This window comes from Trachypithecus francoisi, unplaced genomic scaffold (assembly GCF_009764315.1).
Source record: "Trachypithecus francoisi isolate TF-2019V2 unplaced genomic scaffold, Tfra_2.0 Lachesis_group12, whole genome shotgun sequence".
Taxonomy (NCBI): domain Eukaryota; kingdom Metazoa; phylum Chordata; class Mammalia; order Primates; family Cercopithecidae; genus Trachypithecus; species Trachypithecus francoisi.
In genome coordinates this window covers 16,637,761-16,653,751 of record NW_022681457.1, presented here as the reverse complement: position 1 = coordinate 16,653,751, position 15,991 = coordinate 16,637,761, and the positions used below count along the sequence as shown (strand labels likewise).

At 36.6% G+C, this 15,991-nt stretch overlaps 1 protein-coding gene across 4 annotated transcripts in view; it reads left to right on the top strand.

The window, feature by feature from the left end:
* Nucleotides 1-15,991, top strand: part of USP24 (ubiquitin specific peptidase 24) — a 148,981-nt gene that overhangs the window by 42,620 nt on the left and 90,370 nt on the right. For all 4 annotated transcript variants that reach the window (XM_033225027.1, XM_033225028.1, XM_033225029.1 and 1 more), the window contains exons 4-12: nt 533-676; nt 1,375-1,497; nt 6,768-6,803; nt 7,423-7,488; nt 8,640-8,705; nt 11,517-11,591; nt 12,148-12,306; nt 13,806-13,920; nt 14,119-14,222. In XM_033225027.1, coding sequence (XP_033080918.1) covers nt 533-676; nt 1,375-1,497; nt 6,768-6,803; nt 7,423-7,488; nt 8,640-8,705; nt 11,517-11,591; nt 12,148-12,306; nt 13,806-13,920; nt 14,119-14,222 — 888 coding nt within the window. The remainder of the gene's footprint in view (nt 1-532; nt 677-1,374; nt 1,498-6,767; nt 6,804-7,422; nt 7,489-8,639; nt 8,706-11,516; nt 11,592-12,147; nt 12,307-13,805; nt 13,921-14,118; nt 14,223-15,991) is intronic.

The window sequence follows — 15,991 nt, the reverse complement described above, 5'->3', positions numbered from 1 at the left end:
GAAATATTAATATGGATAGCCACCCATCAAGATATATTAATAATGCCTTACCATTTGTAAAATGTTTTCATGTTTGTTATATGTTTTAATCCTCATAGCATTTGTGTGAAGTGGGTAGGAATTGTGCCTCTTTAGAGATGAGAGAACTGAACCTTTGAGAACTCAGGTAAATTTGTTCAAGGTCACACAGCTAGAAAACAGTAATACTGGAATTGATCTCAGATTTTTACCTTGCCCTGTACCACTTGACCTCCCCTCGTAATTATGAAAAGTAGAGAACCAAATAAAATTTTTATTTTAAACCAAGTGCTTTAATGCAAGAGAATTAAAACTCAAAAGCAAAACTCTGTGTTGACTTTGAAATAAATGGGCAAGTAGATGAACTATAGCTATGGGTGTTTTAAAAGCCAATCATCTGCATAAAAAAGTATTTTCATCATAATCTCTCAGTTATTTGAGATGGACCTGATAAACTGTAGATTTATTTTCTTTTTTCAAGTTAGACTCTAGACTGCCCTGTATGTTTTTATAGCTCCTGACATCAAGTGCTGTTCACAAGTGGGGTACTGAAATTCATGAAGGAATTTACAACATGTTGATGCTGCTAATAGAGCTGGTTGCAGAGAGAATAAAACAAGATCCAATTCCCATTGGTCTCCTGGGTGTGCTTACAATGGTATAGTATCTCTAAAATTAAGTACTTTATGTTTTGATTTTGTTTAAAATACTTGCTGTTCTCTGACGTATAATTAGTAATGAGTGATAATGATTTTATCATTAAGGATATTAGCTGTTAGGATCCTTTGTCTTTATTTTAAAAGCAGAGCAACCGTCTTGTGTTCTCAGTTTGAAAGAGGTACTTTTCTAATTTCAATGGGTTTTTCGACTTATAGAATGATTAAATGCCTTTCTCTTACCTCTCCCTGATTATTCATGTCTTGAGTACTTTTATATGGAGTTTTCATGTAGATGTAGTTTGGTTTCTGGCCTTTTCCCCCAACAGGTAACAGTAGCTGCATGAAGAAGGGACCCCCATATTTTCCCCTCCTGACTTCTGCCTTCAGTGCCTCTGTTGCTCATCTCATCCCCGGTAGCCCTAGCACACCTGGGGCATTGGCGTCACACTGCCTTGAGTCAGACCTCTCATCCTGTTACCTCCTCCTCTTCCTTCACAGTGAACACTGAACAGGACAGGAGAATAGCACATTGATTCTTAGCGCCTCTGCTCTAGCTAAGGCGTATGCTTTTGGTGTATTCTTGAAAGATTCCATTAATGAGGGGAGTCCAAGGCTATATTTTCATCTTCTTTTCTAATGCTAATATGTGTTGCTATAGAAATAGATAATAATGTTTCTCTGTTCTCTTTGAATCTAGGCTTTCAATCCTGATAATGAATACCATTTTAAGAACAGAATGAAAGTGTCTCAAAGGAATTGGGCAGAAGTGTTTGGAGAGGGAAGTATGTTTGCTGTTTCACCTGTATCGACTTTCCAAAAGGTAAACATAGTTTAGTTTCATCTTTTTTTAGAAAAATGTGTTGAAAAAGAATGTTTTCTGTGCTATAAAAAAGACAATTTACATGGGAGGATTAAAACAATCTGAAAAATGACAAATATCCCATCTGGCTCATAAATTTTTTTTTTTTTCAGATAGTACATAATTTTTCCATAGCTGTTAACTAATATCATGAAGAATTTTATAGGTTTGAAATGATGTTTAGTAAAATGAGAAATGTCTTTAGTGTCGTATATTAGATTATCAGAACCCCAGTTTAATTGGTGTTCCAGTTTCTTAGAGTTGAGAGACTAGAACATTTAAAATGATTAGTTGTACCTAGAAAAAATAATCTAGTAGTTAATCTCATATATAATTTTCTTTTGAACTTCATACGCATTAAAACTTGCTTTTTCAGGCCTGGAACCAATATATTGTATATCAAAAGACTACAGTCTGCCAATAAGAGTATACTCACAAGAAGTACATAAGCTAAACAATCCTCTGGTTAAAACACTGTTTGGTTTCAGAAACAGTTGAAAGAAGTTGAGTTTAATCAATAGAAAACTTGTTCATTGCTTTAGTGGAAGCAGAGGTTTAGGTCAACAATCATTTATTTAACACTTACTATATGTCTGGCATTATTCTAAGTTTGAGATGTTAAACATAAGTACACAGTCCTATCTTTTAATATAAAGAGTAATAAGATGTGATTACTAGCTTGTAGCATAGTGGAGGAAATACGAAAAGAAAACAATGACAGCATGATAAACAGTAGGTGGAATTATAATAATATGTACTGTGCACAGAATCCAGGGGAAGGAGTAGTTATTGCCACCTTGGGAAGTCAGACAGTTCCCCAGAGAGGAGGAAAAAGCTGAGCGGCAAGGGCAGTGAATATGTACTTTGGAATTTAATCCTCACAGCAGCTCTTTGAGTTGGGTACTATTTTTACCCCCATTTCATAGGTGAGAACTGAAATAGACAGAAGTGAAGTACTTGCCCAAGTCCACATACCTAGTTACAGGGAGAACCCATGCAGGCAGCTAGTCTGTGTTCTTTAACCATATGCAGTACTGCCTCCCCAAATGCTAAACTCTTCTCTTCATATGCGTTGTGAAGATCAAGTGACAAATATACATAGAAATAATGAACATGGTGGTTCACTATAGTGAGCACTCAGCAGATGTTCATTCTCTTTTTTCACTTTACGTATGCATCTGCTGAGACCCAGAAAAGTACAGTCTTTGTGTTTCATCTCATTACCACAAAGGAATTCTCTCTCCTCTGGATCCCCTCTCCTCTTGCCTTCTCAAGCATATTTCTCCTTCAGCTTTCTATTACTTCTTTGGTATCCTCGATCTTTCCCTCATTTTTGGGATTGTTACCCTTGTATGCAACATGATCTAGTACTTCTCATCTTTAAATATTCTGCCTTTAATATCATATCCCTCTGTAGTTTGAGCATGGTCCTCTGCTCCCCTTCCCAACCAGACCTGAAGATTCCATGTCCTCCCTCTCAGTTATTCTTTCAGTGGTTATCCTAAAATTTTAACTTAATAAACAAAATCTAAATTTCACTAGTATCTTTCTCCTCCTTGAGCAGTACGTAAAGACCTTATAACGTTGCATGTGCTCACTCCCCTCTTAAATGATTCATTACCTCTTTATCTTGTGCATTGTCCTAGTCCCCTCCTATCATTTTTTACCCGGTAAAGTCGATAGTGCATTCTATAAAGAATCCTTTAGTAAGGTTCTGTTTGTGGATAAGTCTTGGTTTTTGATGACCTGAACTTTACTTTATTTCCCATTCCTTGAAGTGTGTATTTTCACTGGGTTCAAAAGTCTAGATGATATTTCTTTTCTCTCAGAATATTAAAATGCCATTTCACTGTCTTGTGACTTTGATTATTGCTGTGGAGAAGTTGACTATTGATCTGACTGGTTTTTTTATTAGAAGTCTGCCTTTCTTCCATGGCTGTATTTTGAAATCTTTTCTTTCTCTTTGATGTTTGTAAATTTGACTCTAATGTGATTAACCATGGTATTCTTTTTATTTATTTTGCTTCAGATTCATTGGGCTTCTGAATCTAGGGTTAATGTCTATGTCAATTCTGGAAATTTCTCAGCCTTTGTCTTTTAAAATATTCCCTCTTCCCCATTAGTCTCTCTTCTTCTGAAACTTGATTGGATACATGTTAGACTGACTGGTTCTGTCCTTCATGTCCCTTAACTCCTTTTCACACTGGTTCTGTCCTTCATGTCCCTTAACTCCTTTTCACATTTTCCATCTTTTTGTCTCCTTGTGTTGCAATTGTGCTTTTTTTCAGATCTATAGCAGTACAGTTCACTGATTTTTTTTATTTGTATCTAATCTGCTATTTAACTTGTTTAAGTCTTTAATTTCAGTTACTGAATTTTTCATTTATATAAATTTTGTTTTTGACTCCGTTTAATTTTGTATTGTCTCATGTTCTTAACTCATATTTTCAATCCCTAATTTGTTTAATACTTTATATTCTGTGTCTGATATCTACTTTACTCACTTGCTTTGTGTATGTATGTAGGTGTGTAGAAATGTACTTATACTTATTTGGTTGTTCATTTTTCTATGAACTCGTGTTTGTTTGCATTTAATCTAGGAGTGGGCAGTTTGAGGCCTAAGTTGAAAGTTCTTTCTTCCAAAAAGGATTTACTTTTACTTCTTCTGGGTTCCTGGAAGCACTACATTTTGTGACCTTTTTAGAATAAATTATCAGCTTAGGGTTTTTCTTTTTTTTTTTTTTTTTTTTTTTGAGACGGAGTCTTGCTCTGTCGCCCAAACTGGAGTGCAGTGGCCGGATCTCAGCTCACTGCAAGCTCCGCCCCCCGGGTTCACGCCATTCTCCTGCCTCAGCCTCCCGAGTAGCTGGGACTACAGGCGCCTGCCACCTCGCCCGGCTAGTTTTTTTGTATTTTTTTAGTAGAGACGGGGTTTCACCGTGTTAGCCAGGATGGTCTCGATCTCCTGACCTCGTGATCCGCCCGTCTCGGCCTCCCAAAGTGCTGGGATTACAGGCTTGAGCCACCACGCCCGGCCAGCTTAGGGTTTTTCAGACCATAACGTCAGTGTGAATTTGAGCAGTAAAGCCATATGAGGGCAATCCTGTGGTTATGAATTCTTGGAGAATTTTTTTTCTCTTTTTAGGCGTCCTTATTTTCTCTTTCCACAGGTAAATCTATATCAGTTCATCTGGCACCAAGGATGTAGCCCTTTAGTTCCAGCTTTATGTTACAGTACCCTCTGAGTCACCCTGTACCACCTGGGATTGGTGTCCTTTTTCTCCTGCAAATGGAAGCTCACAGTCACCAGGGCTCTGCACTGCCTGTGGGTGAAGCTGGCTTCAGAGCCTTCCTGGCTGCGTCACAGGATTCCTAATTTCTCTTTGTTTTAAGCTTCTGAGCTTTTTTCTTTTCTTTTTTTTGTCAACTCAGCTGTATGTTTTAAATATTGTATGTTTTTATCCAGTAGTAGTATTTTTAGTTGGAGAGCCATTTAGGATACCTACATAGAAGTCTACTAAATTTTCAGGGCATTCCATTCTGCCTTCATCCACCATCTACTGAAATCATTCTCATTAAGGCACCAACACCTCTCCATGTTTCCACATTGGAAAGAAATGTCCCTTGACCCCATCAACAGCACTGGTCCCAGTTGTTCTCTTCTTGGAGATGTTTCTTGCTTGGCTTTCAGGATACTATAGTGCCTTGTGTTTCTGCTTGCCCCCAAGCCGTGTTTCCTCTGTTGACTCCTTCACCTCTATCCAGTTTTCTTCAGTGCTTCCTCTCTTTATTCACTATACTTTCTCTAATGAATTTAAATGTCATACTTATGCCGATGGGCCTCCAATTTATATCTCTGTGGCCCAAACCTCTTCTCTGAGTATACCAGACTTGAAGAGTCAGTTATTTCCTTTTGGTTGCCATACAGAGTTCTCAAACTTCGTGTGTCTGAAATGGAATTTCATTTTGCCTCTCCGCCTTTATTCTCCTTTTTAGTAAATAACATCATCCTCTATCTAGATGCTCAAGCCAGAAGCATAGGAGTCGGCCAGGATTCATTCCTTGAATAAAGAATAACCAAACCATAAACAAGTCCTTTGATTTAATCTCTAATATGTCTCCATTTGACCTCTCTCTCCCACTTCTGCTGCCATCCTTCTCCACACACAGCTGTGGACTACCTAGACACTGCACTGGCCTTCTAACTGGTTGTGTCTGACTATGTCTCATTCTCCCATTCATCCATTCCATTCCATTCTCCATAGAACTGCAAGCATGACCTTAAAATATAAAACACTCTTTTGCTGAAAACGCTTCTGTTGCTTTCTTTCTAATTATGGTCTGTAAGTGTCTCCATGATCTACATTCTTTGCCTCTCTGTACAACCTCATCTCTGTCACTCCTGGCTCACTGTGTCGCAGCTGGGAGAGTTTTTAAACACAGCAGACTCTTTTCTGCCATTCCCAATCAGGACCTTTACCATTTTAGCCTCACTGCCTGGATTGTTCTTTAAACAGCTACATCTGTCTCATCCTTTAAAGATTATGTATTCAGAGAAGTCTTTCATGACCACCACCCCAAGTAGAGGAAGCTCTTGTTTTTCTTTTGAGGCCTTTTTGTTTTTCCTTTCTTGGGACTTAGCACAATCTGAATTATCTTCTGTATATGATACTCTACTTGGTTTTGTTGACTCTGCTAGAATGAGCTTCGTAAAAGCAGGTACAACATCTCTTCGTAGTCACTGTTCTGTGTCTAGTCCCTAGAACAGTGAATGCTCAAAAAAGAAAAGAAGAAAGGAGGAGAAAATAGAGCTTGCTTAAGAGCATTAATTAATTATCTAACTGGGACTAAAACTTTTAATCTCTGCTGATTTACTACTTTTTATGTTAATAATTAAGTTTTCATTTCTAAAATAAAACTTTTTTAAAGAATTTAACTCAAGTTATCCTGTATGTTGGAGAGCTGAAACAACTGATCTCAGCTATCCAAAAATGCATAGATGTTCCACATTGTGGCAATTCCATCAAAATACAGACTTATAGACTCCCAAAATTATATACAGTAATGTTAAAGACATATTATGAAGCTTTCCATTTGGGAAAAAACTTTGGAAATAGTTTCCAAACTTTTATAATTTTTCCTCTAACTTTTCACTTAGGATAAAATAAATGTAAGGGTTAATGGGGAAACTTTTATATTGCCATCTCAATTTTTTTTTTCTTTTCTCATAGGAGCCTCATGGATGGGTTGTGGATTTGGTAAATAAGGTATATGACTTTTGTTAATATTGTCATGTGGTATATTTTCAGTTTTCTAATGAGATGTCCTAGAGTTTGGTATGTAAAGCAAATGGCAGCTGCAGAGAATAATAAAAATGCTTTAAGGAGTGGATTTCATATTTTCTTCCTTTTTTTGTGTGTACAATATTAGCAGGTAAACATCAGCTTTTGGACTTAGTACTAGCTGCAGTATGCCACAGGAGCAGTAGAAGGATCGATGCAAGGCTTCTCTCAAGACCAGTGTTACAGAGCACAGTGATAACGTAGAATGTTAGCTTTAGTTCCTTGCTTAAATTATTAATATATAACATTTTAAAATTAATTTGTGTAGTATAATACGATGACTGCAGTCAATAATTACTTAATTGTATATTTTTAAATAACTTAAAGAATGTAATTGGATTGTTTGTAACTCAAAGGATAAACGCTTGAGGGGATGGATACCCCGTTCTCCATGATGTGCTTATTTCACATCGCATGCCTGTATCAAAACATCTCATGTGCCCCATAAACATATACACCTACTATGTGCCGATATAAATTTTTCAAAATAAAACAATTAAAGGGAAAAATAAACTAAATTAATGTGTGCCTTTTTTCTTCTCAGTTTGGAGAATTAGGTGGATTTGCAGCAATCCAAGCCAAGCTCCATTCAGAAGATATAGAACTTGGGGTAAGTTAAACCACTGCCTGTGCCCAGTGTGGAAGTTCATTTCATTTGAGTTGGTATACAGCCAGAGGACACGGTCTGGACATGCGAAGTTAAATGTCAAATTCAAGGTTTTCATCTTTAGAGGAGCAGATTCCACAGTCCTGATAACCAAAGAAATGTTTACTCCTAATTATAATCAAATTGCCATGTAGAGTGTTTTTCCTCACTATTTTTTCTTTACCTATGGAGTTTTTCTCTTAATTTGTAATGGTTACATGAAGTTATCTTGCTGTTTAAAGTTGGTTGCTATATATGGCAAGTATATATATGCATAACAATTTTATGGCTCAGTTAAATGATTATATAAAATCAGAATTTACTTCATAGACTCAGGCACAAATAAAAATACTTTAACAGAGTTGTTTAGTAAGCTTTTTGGTGTTACAAAAACTTTTAGATAACAAATGGCTGTAACATGGGAGCTTAGAATCATCAGGTACAGTGTTCGTATCAACTTCATTTTCTTAAAACATAACCTCATAGTAAGGGGAATAACTAATCTTTAATTTTTCAGATACTGTTGACCTGTTTGTTGCTGAGAGCACTTTATTCTTTTCTATAATTAATAATTCAATTAAAAGCTATTACATACTTGGCATAAACAAGACAGAAAATAATGTGTTAAAATAACATACCCAGGTGTTACAGATTGTGCTTACAGTTGCAGTTATTTCTGTGAAACCATGACTAATTGATTCCTATTGGTCCCTCTCTGGGTGAAGGAAATAGCAATGGTCAAGGAGAGAGACTGATGGTGTAGTAATGTATTGACTCTTCCTTGCCATCCAGTGTTTATCCTAAAGATCAGATGTCTGCCAGATCAGAGACACTGATGCAGAAGCCTCCTCTTGCTTCCCTGGAAGTTATTTAGGTTGTTGAACTGTCCTTGTGATCCCCATTGAATAGATCAAGTATGTTGGAAATGACTTTATTGGATTGACATCTTTATATCAATTCTTTCTATCCAGGAGTTTAGTTTCTCTAGTCTTATTCATGACTTGATCAAATCACTATTCAAACTTTTTTCTGATACATGAAAAGAGATTTGTTTAATTTTGACAGGAAAAAAAATCTTCTCAAATGTATTTCTAATCTTCACTGTCTTTTTCCAGGCTGTCTCAGCACTGATTCAACCCTTGGGAGTATGTGCAGAGTACCTCAATTCCTCCGTGGTACAGGTAAGATTAAACCATTTCATGTTACTTCTTATGATTGAAGACATGCAAACTCTAATAACTTCTTTTTATCAGGTTATTCAGAATGGTCTTTAATCCAGAGTAACTCCTTTTTTCACATTAGCTGTCCTTTTAATAAAAATGCCATCAGATAATAAAAATTGTTGAATAATTTGAAGTAGAGGAGACCTAACATTTGAGAAGGCTATTTACCTTTTCAGTTTATCATTTTATAAAATACAATTTTCATGTATTTTTCATTTTATTATCTGTAAAGTAGGCAGCATGTCCTTATTTGCTTCACAGGATTATTTAAGGATTTAATGCCATTATGTATTGAATCAGATTAGTATTTATGTATTAAATCAACTAGGCTCACTTACTGGCTCAGTCGCTCACTTCTGAATATCAGCTTAACAGCACATCTTGTCTGATATCCTGCCTCTGTAGGATTGTAAGTCAGCAGGTCATAGAACAGTCAAAGCTGTGAGTGTTCAGTTTTCTAATGCTAAAAGCCTATTCTACTACCTTGTTTCCTTCATTTCAATTAACAAGTTTTACCGAGCAAAATGTCACGTTGAAGTACTTCTATTTATTTATTTATTTTTATAAATAAGTCTGTGGACCCTAAACTTTTATAGAGCTTTTACAAAATCACCGTGAATGGTTTTGAAAGCATGGTGTCCTTCTGGAGCGGTGTTTTTAAATGCGCTGTTCCTTCTTTCCAACATCACATTTATTTAGGGCTGCTTTAATAAGGGAGATAGGATTTTTTTTTAGTAGGTTCTGGAAATTTCTGTTATTTCTTTTTTTTTTTTTTTTTTTTTTTTAAGACAGAGTTTCGCTCTGTCGCCCAGGCTGGAGTGCAGTGGTGTGATCTCGCCTCATTGCAACCTCCACCTCCTGGGTTCAAGCGATTCTCCTGCTTCAACCTCCGAGTAGCTGGGACTACATGCGTGTGCCACCACGCCCGGCTAATTTTTGTATTTTTAGTAGAGATGGGGTTTCACTGTACTGGCCAGGCTGGTCTCAAACTCCTGACCTCGTGATCCATCCTCCTTGGCTTCCCCAAAGTGCCAGAATTACAGGCGTGAGCCACCGTGCCTGACCAATCTCTGTTATTTCTAAATGTTAAATGCTTTCTTTAGATGTCAAGGTAATCCTGCAAGAGTTTTAGGTGAAATAGGATGGCTGTTTACATATTTCTCCATTCTGCATATTAAGCTCTTTAGAAACAGCTAATGTTCCTTCAGTTTATTAAGCATATAATCATTAATTTCATAGTTGAAACATGAAGACCATAAAGAGATAAAGTGATTGAACTTTTTAATATTTTAATAATAAACATTAATAATTTAATAATCAGGGTCAGGATTGGGTTTTAAATGCGTGCTCTTTACTCATGCCTTGCTCTGTGGAAGGGAATTTAGCATAAATACCCCAGCTGCTAACATTAAGGTCTTTAGAAATTCCAGATTTACTATATAAACAGAGTGTACTTTAAAAAGAACAAGAAGTGTATGAATTCCCAAGCAAGCACATCTGACTTCATCTTTATTTTAATTATATCAAACCATCCAAAATTAAATTTCAGCAATAAATTCATACAATACATGTTACTTACATAACAGTTGTCTCTACCACTTGCTCCTTGTATGACTTCAGAAGACTCTTATTTAACTTGTGTGCCTCAATTTCCTAATTTGTAGAATGGCCATAATAGTAATAGCTATCTCAAGAGTTGCAGTAAGGATTAAACAGCACATGCTGAAAAGAACACTATGACTCTCTTAACTATAACAGCTCTCTCTCCTTCCTATACAATTGGCATTAAGTGTAAATGAAGAAATTCTATCTGGATAAATGCCTGATGTCATTTTAGCTCATTGCTAATGTATTCTTGGGTTTGACAGCCAAATATTGTTTAGCTCTTTCTTCATCAGCTAAGTTTTAAATATTTTCTTTCTTAGATGGAAATGGTAATTTAGATGTATTAATTGCTAATACTTTACCATTCTCACATACTCTTTAGTTAGTTTTCTGGTTGTGTTACCATTCTGGAGCAGTGTATTGTATGAATCTCATCTATAGGCTTCATTCACATCAGTAAGCAAAAGTCGTTCATATGACAGCATATTTTCCATGGTCTGTGTTTATATTCATTTTTTTTTTTTTTTTTTTTGGGACGGAGTCTCGCTCTGTCGTCCAGGCTTGAGTGCAGTGGCCAAATCTCGGCTCACTGCAAACTCCGCCTCCCGGGTTTACGCCATTCTCCTGCCTCAGCCTCCCGAGTAGCTGGGACTACAGGCGCCTGCCACCTCGCCCGGCTAGTTTTTTTGTATTTTTTTAGTAGAGACGGGGTCTCACTATGTTAGCCAGGATGGTCTCGATCTCTTGACCTCGTGATCCGCCCTTCTCGGCCTCCCAAAGTGCTGGGATTACAGGCTTGAGCCACCGCGCCCGGCCATATTCATTTTTAAAAATCAAACACAAAATATTTATTATAAAAACAATTCATGCTCAATGTTTTAAACGTTAGACTATGTGTCTTGAGTCACTCTTCAAAATTACCTTTATAAGATGGTAATGACAGAAATTTTACTTACATTGAAGAAACTGAGGCACCTAAGATTAAGCAGAATCAGTTAAGAGTTTATTTGGCAGTATTAGCTAGTTAGTAGCTGCTCTGATATGAAAATTTTTATCTTTTCATTGCACCCTCTCCTTTGCGAATTGTAGATGAAGAAGTATTCCCTCTCTACTTTTGGGACAGCTTCGGGAGTTCTTAATAACTGTAACATTTTATTTCTACAGCCCATGCTAGACCCAGTCATTCTTACTACAATCCAAGATGTACGGAGCGTAGAAGAGAAGGACCTCAAAGACAAGGTAAACACTCTCTCCAGCCAGATACGCCCTAGTGCCAGTTAGTTCACAGAAGCAGAGCCAGGACTTAGCAGGGTTCACACGCTTTGGATTCTGGTCACATGCATTCACATCGAATTAACTTTACATTTCCTAATTAAAAAGTACTGTTGTTGAAGCACCGTTGGTTGTTGTTGCCTCAGTCAGTAGAGTTAACACAGTGAGTAAGTTATACCATTCAGAATTTTACTAACATGATTTTGATGGTATCACAATTGGCATAGAGGAAACTTTAAAATAATAGTGTTAAAACTTACCCAGAGTTGTTTAAAGCAATTTTACCATTTAAATTTAACATGATTTATTTTGTCTAGCCTAAATTTTTCACAGGACCATTCCCTTTCCTTTACTGCTCACCTATGTGCTGTTTTGTTTCTAAGCAAAATGAAGTTAATTGGCTTTGTAAAATATCAGATACTGCCAGACCATTGTTACCCAATATTCTTCTGTGTGTTATAAGAATTGGGATCAAAATGTTTTTACAGTTCCTTTTTTATTTTTTGTTTTTATTCAATAAAAGAGATTGGTTAGCATCCCTGAGCTCTTGTCTGCCATTAAGTTACTTTGCATGCGCTTCCAACCGGATCTGGTGACAATTGTGGATGACCTTCGACTAGATATTCTACTGCGCATGCTGAAATCACCACATTTCAGTGCTAAGATGAATTCTCTCAAAGAAGTAAGTTTTGCATTTGATTCTACAAGACTTAATGTGCAGATACTAAGTCCTACCAAAATGTATGTTTATTACTATAAAAATGTTGGGAAATATGAATAATTTATTGTAATCATATAAAAAAGAGGTAACAATTCTGTATAAAACATTGTATATCATTGTTAGTAAAGACATCTTCTGTGTTACTTTCAAAATTTATGTCTGAAATATTTAAAATATGTAGTGTTTTTGTGAAATTTCCTAGAATATAATCCCTTAGAAAGTACAGTTTGAGACTTTTGCTCTAAGGGTACAGTTCATTTTGTTTTATTTCAGATGTAAGTTTACTTCAATCTTCTAACTGGGGTTGGGACAAAAACAAAATGACTGCAACAGTATTGGTCAAAGCAAAATGATGGAAATAATTTTCTGTAGCTTTCTGAACTTGCTATCATATCCACAGAAACAGCACAGTTGGTTTTGGTGTGTGACATATAGATCCAGTGCAGTTCAGTTATAATTCAGTTATTTTTCCTTCAGTTTTGTATTGGTTAGGATTCTTGGCTACCAGTGAAAGAAACTCATCTTGAACCATTTTAGGCCAAAAGAGGAGTTTATTGAAAAGAGGCTGGGTTATTTCACATGAATGAAGGGTTTACTAGCCAGACCAAGAAAGGGTGGGCACATGTGGGCAACAGAACAACTAGAATTTGCAACCTGACCACTGTCAGGATTCTGTCCAAGTCTCGTGCCTGCTTTTCATAGTATGTTGGCCTTGCTCCCTCTCTACCTGCATTTAGCATTTTTCATATGGTAGAGATCAAGACAATGAATAGATCCCATGTTTCACATCCTGCGGTTCCCATCACCAGAGAGGGACTGACTTTCTGTATATGAAGTGTCTTCTTGACACTTCTTTATACTTTCCACATATAAAATTTGGAGGGAGTGCCTGGTTGAGGTTTGGGTTAGATGTTCATCCCTGAGCCAATTAGCTGTGGTCCAGGGAATGAGAGCTGTAAGAATGACTCCATATTCCTTTTTTTTTTTTTTTTTTTTTTTTTTTAAGATGGAGTGGTGCTGTGTCACCTAGGCTGGAGTTCAGTGGCACAATCTCGGACCACTACAACCTCCGCCTCACAAGTTCAAGCAATTCTCCTGCCTTAACCTCCTGAGTATCTGGGATTACAGGCACCCACCACTCTGCCCAGCTAATTGTTTGTATTTTTAGTAGAGACGGGGTTTCTCCATGTTGGCCAGGCTGGTCTGAAACTCCTGACCGCAAGTGATCCGCCCACCTTGGCCTCCCAAATTGCTGGGATTACAGGCATGAGCCACCGTACCTGGCCCTCCATGTTTTTTTTAAAGGGACATCACAAATGGTAGTCTGTTAACTTCTTATAACTGGCCTTTGATACGTTTTGGCTAGTTATCAAAGCACATTGTAACATTGTAAAAATTATATACATATGAATATTTGATAATGTATATTAGACTCAATCACAATAATCTTATCTTTTTAGGTAACCAAACTAATAGAAGATAGCACTTTATCCAAATCTGTGAAGAATGCTATAGATACGGACAGATTATTAGATTGGCTAGTTGAAAACTCAGTTCTGTCAATTGCACTAGAAGGTAAGTTGCTTTCAAAAAAATAAAAATTACCTAACAATTTAAATAATATATCTTTGTATTAAAAAGTGTACAAAATTGTTGCTTTGACTGTATTAGCCTTTAAATGATCTTATAGCAAGTTATTATTTTGAATTAATAGAATTGTATTTAGAGAGTCAGTGTTCACTATATCTGACGTTCTCATGTTTCTTCAATTAGGCAACATAGACCAAGCACAATACTGTGACCGTATAAAGGGAATTATTGAACTCTTGGGTAGTAAATTGTCGTTAGATGAGCTGACTAAAATTTGGAAGATACAGGTAGGTGGATCAGAATTATTTTTGCCTTTGCCTAACGTTTTTGGACTACAGGAGAGGGAGAAGGGTGGTGAGTGAGCAGGGTAACGGAACCTATCTTGCTTTAAACAGAGCAGCTGTACCTAACCCACTTTACAGTTTCAGGTTTTTATTAAGATTGTATGTGTAAATCCACTTGCCACAAGAAGTTTCAAACTGCTGATCTAGTCTGGTCTTCTCATTTTTTATATTAAAAATTTTTTTAAATTAAAATGTTAAAATTTAAAAAATTTTTTTAAATTACTTTTTTTTAGATTAAAAAATGAGAAGGTTATATAGCAGTTAGTGACAGAGCTAGGAATAGGTGTGTGTCTTTATCAATGTAGTATTCTTTTCATTGTATTATTTTCATTAATAATTTTTTCCCATTTAGTCCCTATTAAATAAAGATGATAGATGAGTTTGTAGATCTCATCTTACTAGGACTGTCAAGAGGTGTGACAGAATCCAACATAGTCTTCAATTTCTCTTTTCTTCACTTTGGTCATAGTCCATTTTACTGGTTTTCCTAACTTTCCTGGCATTCCTCCTTGAGTCCCCTTTACTAATTTATTCTCTTCTACTTTGACTTTATTTGGTTTTTTTCAAGCCTTAGTTCTTAGCCCCTTTCTCACTGTATTCATAAGTCAATTGCAGGCACTCCCGTGACTTTGACTACATTTGTATGCTGTTTACTCTATGAATTATATCTCTAATTCAGATCTCTTCTTGGAGCTCCAGTTCAATATATCTAAATATGTAACACACGTTCCCATGCGTAGTGCGTTGGCATCTCAAATTCATTGTTTCCAAACCTAGTCATTCTCCAGTCTGTTTCTTAATGGTGTTATTCTTTATCTAGTTGGTGAGCCAGAGAAAAACCTGCAGCACTTTTTGACTGTATCAACTTAGTCACCGTATCAGTCAGAATCTAGTCAGGAAGTAGAAATTGTGCTAGGTATATCAAACAAAGGGAATTGATTACAGGGGATTGTTTACAAAGGTGTTCCTAAGTAAGGTAGAGGAACAAAAAAGGAGAATGTTGGAGAAGCAAAAAGAAAGAAGGGGTATTAAGTTCACAGAACTGAAGCTGCTCTTGGAGGTGCTTTTACTTGAAGTGCTGGAACTGTCAGAGAGGTGCTACCGCCACCAAGGTTTCCAGAGTCCCTTGCTACCACAGCCAGCATCTACATCCACTCTGAGCCTAAGCCAGACGTACTTCATCCTGCCACTCATCTCCCAGCGCTTCTTCTCATTGGCAGAACATAACAGGAAGTTAGCTGGCAGAGGAGTTTGGGAAATGTAGTTGGCAGGCTCCCAGCCCAGCATTACAGAGCCGACTGTAAAAAGTCAGGTGCAGGAGTAAAAGAAAACAGTCCTGAGTCCCCAAGATACTACTTCCCATGTCTTGACCTTGGTGGAATACACTCATATAATTTTGTTCTGCGAATATAAATTTTGAATCCACATAAGGTTGAAGATTTAGGTTGACGATTAGAGACCATGATTTATATATTGTATATTCCTACTACATTCAATGAATGACTCTATGTGCCTAGTATATATTGAGAAAATTCTTAAGAAATTGAATCTAAAAATGTCCTCTTTCCTTTCAAGTCTCTCACACGATGAACAGTGAGGCATAACAGTGACATAATTGAGGTTATAAAGTGAATTTAAACCTTAAGGTTGACAATAGGGTCTATAGCTCTGTAGCAAAGACTTACTGCTAACGGGATAAATAAACATTAATT